This window comes from Chaetodon trifascialis, chromosome 20, assembly GCF_039877785.1.
Source record: "Chaetodon trifascialis isolate fChaTrf1 chromosome 20, fChaTrf1.hap1, whole genome shotgun sequence".
NCBI lineage: Eukaryota > Metazoa > Chordata > Actinopteri > Chaetodontiformes > Chaetodontidae > Chaetodon > Chaetodon trifascialis.
This window is the reverse complement of record NC_092075.1, coordinates 11,962,126-11,973,997: the sequence shown is the minus strand read 5'-3', so window position 1 is coordinate 11,973,997 and position 11,872 is coordinate 11,962,126. Positions and strand designations below refer to the sequence as shown.

At 40.3% G+C, this 11,872-nt stretch overlaps 1 protein-coding gene across 1 annotated transcript; it reads left to right on the top strand.

Moving 5' to 3' along the window:
* Positions 1–1,755: 1,755 nt before the first annotated feature.
* Positions 1,756–11,248, top strand: LOC139348723 (programmed cell death 1 ligand 2). Its single transcript, XM_070989028.1, has 10 exons — positions 1,756–1,852; positions 2,729–2,789; positions 2,946–3,208; positions 3,531–3,627; positions 3,906–4,172; positions 5,173–5,283; positions 6,619–6,687; positions 7,787–7,837; positions 9,974–10,094; positions 10,583–11,248. The coding sequence occupies exons 2-10, from the start codon at positions 2,735–2,737 to the stop codon at positions 11,064–11,066; spliced, it is 1,518 nt and encodes a 505-aa protein (XP_070845129.1). The 5' UTR covers positions 1,756–1,852; positions 2,729–2,734; the 3' UTR covers positions 11,067–11,248.
* The last annotated feature ends 624 nt before the right edge of the window (positions 11,249–11,872 follow it).

Sequence of the window (11,872 nt, the reverse complement as noted above, 5' to 3'; positions counted from 1 at the left end):
TCCTATATCACAGAAAAAAAAAGTAGGAGCCAGTCAGTGAACTGATGGAAAGCCCACAAAGGTCACTATGTATGGGACAGTGAAAGCGCTAAACAAAGCAAAGATTTTTGGATAGATGTCTGTTTCATGTATATGAGAACTCCACCTGACAGCTTGTTGATGGAAACTGTATAAAGGTAAACTTTTCTTATTGTATTAGAATATCTCCCATTCAAATTTCCAATCTCCAAATGACGTGCTGTGATTTGTGTGAACACGAATCTCTGTGTTGAATTGTTGTTGTTTTGGTTTGGAGCCTTTCCAGTGGGAAAAAACACGATGAAGTGCCTCTCCAGTGGAGAAAATGTGGTAAAATTCCCTCTCAGGTGCCCTTTTTATTTATTTATCTAATTACTGCCCCCTTCCTTCAGACTGCGTGAGTCTGCCACTGTCAGTGACAGAAAGAAACTCAGGACATTTCCACAAATGCTGTGTCCAATTTTGAATAATAATAAGTAAATGTCCTTTCCTTGAGCATCTCCTATTTTCTATTGCCATATACTTCTACTAAATTTTGAAGGAAAATATTGAACTTTTTACCCAGTTGAACTTGATAGCTATAATTAGTAGTTACTTGACAGAATAAGGTTGTACATACAAAACGATATTATGCATTTGAATGAATTAAACTGCCAGACAGTCTAAAGTAATTGAAATTAATCAGATACAACCTTAAAATACTCCCCACAGGCTCATGAATCAGTACTGTTAACCCAGTAATAGAATATTTAATAATGTAATTCTGATGGGTCCATTCTCCTACATTATGAATTGTTTTACTGTTGACGCTTTTAGTATAATAACACATCTGTAGTTTTACCCAAGTAAGAATTTGAATGCAGTTACTTTTTCCATTTTTGTGTGTATGTTGTTTGCTTAAGTACAGGGTCTGAATGCTCCTACCACTGATTAACATTGTTATTATAATTATAATTATTATTAATATTATTATCAGCAGCAGTAGTAGTAGTAGTTGTAGTAGTAGTAGTAGTACATTTGCGTGTATCAGCAGGTCGAGCAGCACAAGTCGCGTAATCCTGGAAATTACTGAAATACACCTGAACTGTCCACACGTGAGGGAAAGCACACCTGAGAGCGGCCTGATGACGGCGGGGGGAAAACAGAGCAGCTATCAGTTTCAGATATATTTTAGCCTGATTCTGCTTGGTTTCATTTCTTTTCTAAACGTCTTTATAACGTGTCTTAACGTTTTGTTCTGTCCATTATCGCACGTGCAGACGGTTGAGGGCGGAGCGCTCAGATTTGAGCCTTTACCGTCACTGTTACAGATGTTTATGACTGTTTGCGCTACAAGCTTGTTCTCTCTGACTTTCCTTACAGTAAGTACAGTATACTACTTCCGTGTGGTTCAGTAAATGTAAATATAACTTGCTCTTCCTTAAATGTGGAGCTGGAACTTTGAGAAATCAGTGGCACTGAAAATGAAATGGCACTTAAAACTAAATCAGCGTCCAGGGTTGTTAAAATGCGGGATATAACGACCTTCACAGTGTGTGTACTCAAATGAAGAGTGATGTTACTCACAATGTGGGCTTAAATCTGAGGGTTAATGTTAAACAGGTCGCTGTTATCGTTGAAGTCGCTCAGAAACGACGAAGTCAGCGCAAACTCGACCTGTGGAAATGACTAAACCGAGTTCGTGTGGGTGTGTTTATGAGGGGATGGACTAGTCCTCCTATGCTATCAGACTGAAAGCTTCATTAACAGCGGAGGAGTCAAGAGACCATCATTTGAGCTGAAGGAAGCAGGAAACAACTCATGCAAATACAAGTAGCAGCTCCATGACCTGCAGGTAAGAGCGCTGAAAAACAACAGTTTGCACAGCTGTCATTTGTATTTATCTGGTTTTCATATTTGAATCTAATTTTTTGCCATTCATCACTTTTTTGTTTGACTGTACCTCTATAGGTTGATGACAGCTATCTTAATTATAGTAAATGTGTTTACATCAGGCTTTTTTTTTTTCTAATAACATTTTATTTCACTTCAATGAGCCAAACAGACACAGCGTAATCATCAGTGACAGCTCATTTCACATTCAGTGGCCTAAATGTTGTGTAGAACTGGAGTTGTTGTTAACATTTGCTACAGGAAATCAGCACAGCAGACTACTTTTCTCTCTACAGCTCATTCCAGCAGCTACAAACAGCTTCAAACGTCACTGCTTTGAGATTTGTGTGATAAAGTGCTGAAGTTGCTTTGGCTTGAGGGTAGAGCTCAGTCCCGCAGTCATGTTCATGTATCCTTAGAAATGCATGTGTTCGACTAAATCTTTTCCACAGAAGCCTGCTGTGCAGTTAGAGCTGGTGTACAGAAAGAAAAACAGCTGTTTCTTGTGTATGTGTGGGTGTGTGTTGACAGCCCAACAACTGCATGCTTGTGCTAGTTTCTATGTTTCTTCATTAAGAAACAAAATGGGGATGTAATGTGCCTCGTAGCAGAGCTGAGTCATGCTTCGACTGAGTAAAAAGTCTCTTCAACATGTGACGTTGTGTGTTTTTTGGCTAAGGGTCATATAACTTTTTGAATGACTAAACAAGTAAACTGGATCTAACATGTTGTGGCTCTGGAAATCACATCTGGTCTTCCTCAGTAAAATGACTCATGTTACTGGTAGCATGACCAAATATTTCAACATCTGTAAAACTCCCCTTTGTTTCTCCCTTAGGTCTCAATGGACTGGACCCTTATTGTACTTCTGCAAGTCATGTTCCAGCCATCTCTCTCAGGTGTGTTGCATAAAGTGTACGAGACATTTCTGGATAAATATGAACAGGATAAACAATGCATCTACATGCAGCCTTTGGGTTTCTGTTCAAAACATTTCACGGCTGTGGATCAAACTGACATTAATCTTGACATTGCTTTGTATCATTTCCCAGCAGTCTTCTTCACTGTTGAGACTGAGAGAACCAGTTACGAGTCAGAGTTTGGAGGAGATGTTGTGATGGGCTGCAGGTTTCAGCCTAAACTGTCGAGCTCTGATGACCCCCTGAAGGTAACCTGGCACTGGATCACCTCCACCTCGTTTCGGGAAGTGTCCCGGATGGATAATGGGGTGGAGCAGTTGGCAACCCAGAGTCCGGACTATCAGGGCCGAGCGCGTCTTCTCGCTGAGGAGCTGGAGGAAGGCTGGGCCAAGTTACAGGTCAATACTGATAGTGAAATGTTCAGATCTACATAGAATTTGCAGGCATATGATGGGTTTTTACCAGTGATGTCATCTTTTCATCCTGTTGGGAATCCATGACGTATATACTAAAGGACCACTGCCAAGAAGTGTTTCCCTAAAACAGAACAATATGTGGACCAAGAGATTCTCTCTTTTCCTTTGACTGACAAGAGCTCAAATAGGGATTATACAACATAACTCATGATTTTGGTTCATTCACAAAGCTCCAGTCTATGAGGACAGAACATAATAAGTTCACAAGGACACAGAAAGACTTTCCTCTTTTCTCACTTTACAGATCTCCAGGCTCAGGATCAATGACTCTGGGACCTACCAGTGTATGGTGCAGACAGGAGAAGGAGCAGATTACAAAACTATAACTCTGTCGGTCAAAGGTTAGTACCAAGTCTGTGGTAGTGTAAATTTTTTAGGTTTCTACATGATGGTTCAGGGGCTTTGTTCTGGTCATTGGCCTCAGCATGTGGTCATTTCTGGGCAATAAGAGTATCACATTGTGAAACCAGCGTTACTCAATTTGGTAAAGAATCCTTTTGGCTTTCCTCAAGAGCTTCCCATTATTGATATGCAAGATTCTAACATATAATCACCATGATAGTGCTTTTCTAAACACAAGGTATTTCTAATATATTCTTCCTGTCTGATTCTATCCTAGCACCTTACAAAGAAGGGACTAAACACATTGAGAAGTCTGCAGAGGAGGATGAGGTGCTGCTGACCTGCCAGTCTAAGGGTTATCCCGAGTCCTCTGTTAGGTGGCAGGATGGACGCCTGCAGAGCATCAATGCCAGTACGACGGTTGTGTCAATGCCAGACCAGCTTTTTAAAATCAGCAGTGAGATACGCGTGCGAGCGTCAGACAGAAACAACTACACATGTAGCTTTACAAATGATGGCTACTCTGCAACATTTCAGATTCCAGGTAAATATTGATTTCCTTTTAGGCTTTCATCTAAGACTGTACTCAAAACTTGTAACTGCAGACAGGATGCAAGCAGACAGGGGTTAAAAATGCTGACTGTGGAATTACAACATCCTCAGGTCAAGTCTGGCCAGGGACCTTTATCACATGTCATTCCCTTTTTTTCCCACCACGTTTCTTGTGAGTGCTCTACTGCCTACAACACCGTTCAAAATGATATAAGAATCGCATGAGAAGCAGCCGTGTTAACATCCTTGAACTTGTAGTCTGTGTGTTACGTGAAGCCTTAGATACTCTCAGAAAAACAGGAAATAAAGCTATGTAGTTATCACAATCCGCTGCTTGTGTTTCCTGTTACGTTCATACTTTCTTTGTGATGGAGGTGTCTAGTGTCAAACCACATCCAGTGTGATAACTAACAGAGGGCGTATGTATATCAGCTATGAGCATTTCAGCTCTTGCTCACAGTTTTTCCAGTTACAAGATTTTTTTGTAAGAAAAGGCATTTGGGTTTGAGCTTTGAACGATGCAGCAGTGTGGAGGAGTGCTACGACGTGTGGAAACGTGTGGCTTTTTGTGTGTGTATGTTTCTGCTTATAAGGAATTAATTGCTCTTTGGATACAATTACAGTATTCTGGTTATATTGTGGTTTTGTGGGGTTATGGCTCTGCACCTGAAATCAGATAAATTCAGGTTATTTTAGAGCTAAATAAAGAAAAAAGGTCTTTAAATACAATAACGAAAAGCAAAAAGTTGAAGACGATCAGGCTGTTTGCCCAGCTGAAAGAATATTAAACAAACATGAGTCATTTAAATAGCTTCTTTTTTCAGTCCTTGACCAGTAAGGGGAAGTTTGCAACTGTTCGTCTTCGGTATATTTGGTTATTTCCATAGTGGTCAAACATATTAAAAGCATGGGTACAGTTCTTGTCCAGGCCCTGTCATTTCTGAAACTGGTTTATGACACACATTAACGCTAATCCTTCTCTGTTTTCACAGATGAATTGCCTGTTCCTCAAGTCAAAAATGATGCTCTCATCGTTGTACTGAGCATGGGAGTGATAATGGTTGTAATTATTGTTGCAGTGCTCATGTACCGACGCCAAAAAGGTAACCAATCACTCAGTTCTTAATGTGCACATTACAGCCAACTACAGATTCAGGACATGTAGCGTACAACAAACACAGCAATACTTCTGCGTCATATGGAAATTTGTGTTTGACGCTCGCACACCAGGCATAACAATGTATGATAATTCTACATACGTCTCTGGGGAAATATTAAAGTGACCAAGTGACAAATGGATTGTTCCGGTACATGTATATGAAGCCATCACAGTGATATATTTGCAATAGATTATTATTATTATTATTATTTTATTTTTTTGTCTTCTGACTTCTTGCACTCTTTCTTGTTGCTGCTGTAATATGTGAATTTCCCCCGTTGTGGGATAAATAAAGTCTATCTTATCTTAAAAATAATCCCACTCATCATTCAATATGCAGCCTGAAGGCATGAACAGAAAGTTAGTGTGTGCAGGGTCGGTGGCATCAATGCACGGCTGGATTTCCTTTTAGGATGTGCACTCAAAGAATAACTGCAGGAAGTGAAGTGGATCATCCAGTTTAATGCAATGGGACATTATTTTCCTGAGCCCTTCATTATTTCCTCATTGTCAGCATTCACATTGGTTTATTTTTAACTGTCACAGCCCTTTTAAGAAAGTGATGCGAAGAAGAGAAAGAACTTTTTAGCAGAGCTGATTGAACTTAATTGTAAAACCAGAACTGAAATTTAGCCTTCATTGGTTGTTTGTCAAATGGACAGCAGAATTTGTGCCCGTCAGTAAATAACTATGACAGTTCAACCGTAAAGACAGTTGATATGTGTGATACATGTGATGCAAATCATTCTGCCACTGAAAAGAGGAAGTATTCGCAAAACACTACTGTTAGATGTTTGATCTGGCGCCAGAACGATTGCCATTTGGCTTTTAGGGATTTTTATTAGCATGTGATTCCTTATGCGTGTTTTCATGTAAGCATGACTTTGCATTTTAGACCCGACATGTGTCACAATCATCACACTTGGAAACACCCAGCTTGGTCTTGGTTTGTGTGAAAGGGGAATTTGAGGTTATTTGTGAATGCGGGGCTAGTTTGTCAGAGGACCATATGTTTGTTGATTTTTTAACCACACAAACACCTCTATCATTTCAATAGTAGGCTTATACAGTAACGTATATGAATGTGTGAACACGATAAGAAGTTTGACGACAGCTGCAGGTTCAAGATGGTATTTTTAAGATTGCATCACAATGCCTTGATGCACAGGATCAAAGACTTATCTACAGTATACATCGCCAGTCTGTCAGCACACATTCACACGGCACACACGCTGTGCCGACAAACTGAATTAATATCAGTGTTTCTTTTTTTCTGTAGGGTTTAGCGCTCAAGGTACCAGGAACTTTTTGGTCAACGTTCGAGGCAGATCTGTTTGTACTCTTGACTGTGAGTCTAAAATATAACACACACACGCACACACACACACACACACACACACACACACACACACACACACACACACACACACACACACACACATGCCCGCTTATGGTAAATGCTACAAACATTAAAAATAGCATGTTGGTAAATGCTACAAACATTAAAAATAGCATGTTACAGTCTGGTAATCATAATAACCAAAGTCACACAGACAGCAACAGCTTTCAGGGGCTCTATCGATTCCGCTTTTGTTGTTCTGAAAAGTGTCACATACACTTAATATCTAAATACTCTGCAACGAACGGGTGTCTCTTTTGTCAAATTGCTGATGATGCATTTGTTAAATGTTCATACTCTGAATGAAAGACACCCACGGTTGCTATCACTCTCCATGAAGAAGTTTGAGATCACACATTTACGGGTCATCCTGAAAGTCCTCCTCCACCGCAATGATTCATTCATTGTACTATCAGTGTCATCCATTCCTCGGCTGCCTGTCTGTGCCGCCTCTTTCTCACCAAGCTGATCAGTTGTTGTGCGTGTGTTGCCACTTCAACTATGCAATGTGAACAAATTTAGTCATAGAAAATAAAAATTGGTCGTTTAATGAATCATTGGCATGTGTGCCTTATCTGTAAAACGTCTAGAAGCCCTGCTCATGTCCCCTGGAAGCTGCGCTGCCTGTGACCAGTGTAGTTTAACCAAGTCTGAGACAGCGAACATGTACTGTGCCTTCACAAGGGCTAAAACTTAAATGTGTTGCAAATATATAACACCTACAGTGACACAGTAAGACCTTAAATGTGTGCATGTGTAAATCACGTAAATCACCATTAGTATTGACAGCCTGCAAAAGCTAACTTGACGCAATCACTCATTCTCCTGAATACAGAAGTGCAAAGATCCCCTTTACTGTGAAGCTGCACATTATGAAGTACACCTGTTTGTGTTCGATTCCTTTGATTTAAACCTGCATTGAAGTGCATGTGAGTGGATTTGGAGTTATACCTCTGCAGTTCTTGTAGTCACTGTAGCAATGATTAAGTGACTAATTCAGTGCTTCTGTCTGTGTTAGTTTTCTAACAGTGTTGTTTCTTTCCACCAGGCCTACAAGTAAAAAATGAAAATGAGGAAGAGATAACTGTTTTTAATGGAAGTAAGTGACTCTTATGACTCGAAGAGCTTTTTATTTTTTGCACAATTTCTCTGTTGGTTTATGTTTAAAATGATTACGACTGCAACTAATGATGATTTTCATCTGTGATTAATCTGCAGATTATTATCTCAGTCAGAAAATAGTGAAAAATTCCTAAAGCTCAAAGTGATGTCTTTGAATGTCTTCTTTCGTCTAACCAACAGTCCAAAACCAGGGATATTCAGCTCACTGATAAGATATAGAGCTGCTCGTGAGACCAGTGAATGTTTGGTATTTTTGCTATTAATCAAGTTACTGATAAATCATGAAAATGATTACAGCAGTTGTGGTGACAGACAGACAGACGGACAGAAAGGCAGGCGGATGGACAGAGAGCGAGACAATCAGATAGACAGAACTGTTTGGCAGACGGAGCAAAAAAAAAGTCAGAGTGAAAATGAAAGTGGGGGAAGATAGATAAATAAAATAATAGAAGAGATAGGGAATGCAGTGTTTTTCATGAAAATAAATTAATAAAAAGAAGGGAAATACTGTAGAAAATTAAATAACAATAGATATAATGAGGGCTGCACGGTGGCGCAGCAGGTAGTGCGCGTGCCTCACAGCAAGAAGGTCGCCGGTTTGATTCCTGGGTCAGGCCTTTCTGTGTGAAGTTTGCATGTTCTTCCCGTGCATGCGTGGGTTCTCTCCGGGTACTCCAGCTTCCTCCCACTGACCAAAAACATGCTCATTAGGTTAATTGGTGACTGTAAAATTGCCCCTAGGTGTGAGTGTGAGTGTGAATGGTTGTATGTCTGTATATGTTGCCCTGCGATCGGCTGGCGACCGACCGAGGGTGTACCCCGCCTCCCGCCCGTTGACAGCCGAGATAGGCTCCGGCCCCCCACGACCCCGAAAGGGATAAGCGGCATAGAAAATGAATAGAAAATGGATGGATGGATAGATATAATGATAATAGCAACATTAATTACAGAGCAATAAAGAAAATAAAAAATAGACGAGTATAAAAAATAATAGTAATAAAGATAACAGTAGATAATAGATAACTATATATGATTAAAGGCTGCTACATAAACTACATATAGAGTTATGTGGTGAAAGCATACATTTGTGTGTGTGTGTGTGTGTGTGTGTGTGTGTGTGTGTGTGTGTGTGTGTGTGTACGGGGATTAGTAGTACTTATTAGTACTTATACTTATTAGCACTTAGAAACTTAGAGACTTATAAAAGGACCCAGATTGAGAAGGTTTAGCCAGTGTAGGCTGTTCATTGTGTTTCTTGTTTTCTATGGATAAAGGGTGTTAATAATGAGGGATATTATGGGAGATGTAGCTGCCTCTTTGTTTCCATTAAAGAGAGTTGTGTTTTTTATGCTGCTTTTGAGTAGAAAGTGTGGATGTGCAGGCTTGTTGAAATCCCAGTGTTTCTGAAGCATTCATGCTGTTTTATGAAGGTGCTCAGGAGCCTGAGATTTCTTTGCATACTGACTGTTGTATTTCTGTCCATGGGTTAATGTGTTGGTTGGGATGGATCCAGTTTGATGTATATTGGAGTTGGTTTGCATGATAATTGAATAAGAAGTGAGGAGCGAGAATTGAGACTTGAGGAGGATCTTGTAAGTAAAGCAATATGTCGTCTGCACAGAGACTGATTTTGTGGTATGTGGTGAGGGTTCTGGTTTCCTGCGAGTCCTTACCAAAGCGCCTCGGGTTCGACTTTAGCTCCAGGACCTTTGCTTCGTATAATCTCCTTTCTCTCTCCCCCGCCTGTCCTGTCTCTCTCCAGCTTTCACAATCTAAATAAAGCAGAAATGCCAAAAAGAAATCTTTTGAAAAAGCGTGGTGAATGAAGGATTAGTGCAGAACTTCCCCCAGATGCTGACTTTAATGGGAAGTTTTGACTTTAAGACAGCCACAAGTTCAAGGTTTTGAAGAAAAAAAGACAAATTGAGTAAGACAGCTAGCTGTCTGTAAGACTGCTGACCTTTACTGTAAAAATATCAGCCTGCGCACTCCTTATGCTACCTTACAGGAAATTAACTGTGCAACACAGGAAGAACACAGAAAACATCTACAGGATTTTCTCACATTGTTTGATAGGATGCTGATTTGATTATCATCACTTTGTTGTCTGTAGGCCGCACAGAGGAAAATCTGGGGGTGTTTGTGAAAGCCCTTTATTCCGACGTCAGCGCGGATGCCAGACATCAGTGGGACGTTTTCAGTGTTGAGGAGCTGTCTCAAAGGCTCCAAAACAAGTGAGTCACAAGATTTACAAGAAAATCATTAATGATGCAAGACTCTTCTTCCAAGATCTCATTTCCAGTAACAGCAACAGTTGAAGTTTTTCATCCCAGCTACTAAAAGTTTTAGTTATGTACTTACTGTATTTTTTTATTAAAAAGATTGAGGACACCAGATTGTTATCTGTATTTTTAACCCATTTTAAACTCCAGCTCTCAAGTCAGCGCTGCCAAGGTGGTTTGATATTGGCTGACGTCGTAAATTTGTAATTCAGAGTTCACCAAAGTTGGACTCCACATCAAATATTTGGGCATATTTACTGAGACAAATTCACCAGATATCAGTGAGACCATTGAAATGAATGGATTTCAGGAAATTTGCACATGCTGATGTGACTGGGCCTTGAGGATTAAAAAAGTTTAGTAAAGTTTGTGTTTTTGTATTTATCCAGACTTGTGTCATTTACACTCATGATTCTTCTCATTTTGTTTTGTTTTGTCAGAAACGGCCAGCCTGTGACTCTTCAGGCTTTACTCCCAGAAGCTGGAGAGACACTTTTCCTTGAGGGACCCCCAGGAAGTGGGAAAACAACCACAGCCAACATCCTGGTCTCTTCTTGGACCAAAGGGCCCACTCACTCTCTCGTTCAAATCCTTGACCTCAGCACCATTGGACTTCTTTTATATGTTGACTGCAGCAAAGTGAAGGGTGACTTGTTTCAGGAAATAACGACCCAGCTTTCTCTCACAGAAAAGATACCAACAGAGGATGAGCTGACTGTGTTAACCAGGTCCAGCGAGGTTCTGCTGCTGTTGGACGGGTACAGAGAAGGGAATCCATCTTTTGATGAGTCTTTAAAGAGATTACTGAGTGAAAGAAGAGGATGCAGGGTCCTGGTCACAGCCTGCCCTGGACAATGCCCCATTCTCAACGACACAATTGGGACAGAAGGGGTGCTGGAGCTCCAAACAAGAACTGTGAAGTAGTGAGGGGGGCGCAAAAGTTTGTTACCATAAAAGACATTAAGCACTTGTTACATTTTTAGTCACATTCTTGTGGTTATAATTGTCATTGTAATTCTTGTCTGATGTTATTTTCTTACACTGACTGTGTTCTCAGATTTCATAGAAGCTCAGATATGTCAATAAAGATAATTCTTTTTTGCAAGTACATCCTTTTCCCCATTTCCTGGAGCACAGGACGAGAAACTCCACAGTACAATCGGTACTCCACCTCATCTTTGCTCACAATTCATGAAACTCCTGAAAGTGGTTTCAGGTACACATCAAACTCTCTGTTTTCAAGAGAGCTGATAGTTCAAACGCATCATTAATGATATCTGTTCTTTCTGTTTCTCTTCTGTGCTAAAGAAAAAGAAAGGTCATCACTAAGGTCGTTTTCTAGACTGCAAGCAAAGCAGCAGCAGTTTCTACACGCTATTAGTGAAAAGGGAAGTGACTCTATCAGTATTCCTGTCAAGAGGCCTCGCTGATTCCAGTAACATGATAAAAAAAAGGGCTTTTTTTCTTTACATTTCTGCGTGTTCTTCATTCTCCTGTAATTGTAGCATCTACCTCATCTTACCTCTTCATCTTACCACCAAATGTATGAGTAATTCAGATTTCCACTCCGTCAGCATGTTGTCCTCTTGTATCATTTTGAATTTTTTCACACGCACAAACCTCTTCCACTGTGCTGGTGATCTCCAACAACTGCAGCATCAACCTTCATACATGTTTAAAGAGGAACCTTGCACTGCACCTGCTGGCCGTGTGTGAAATCAAAAGCTCTA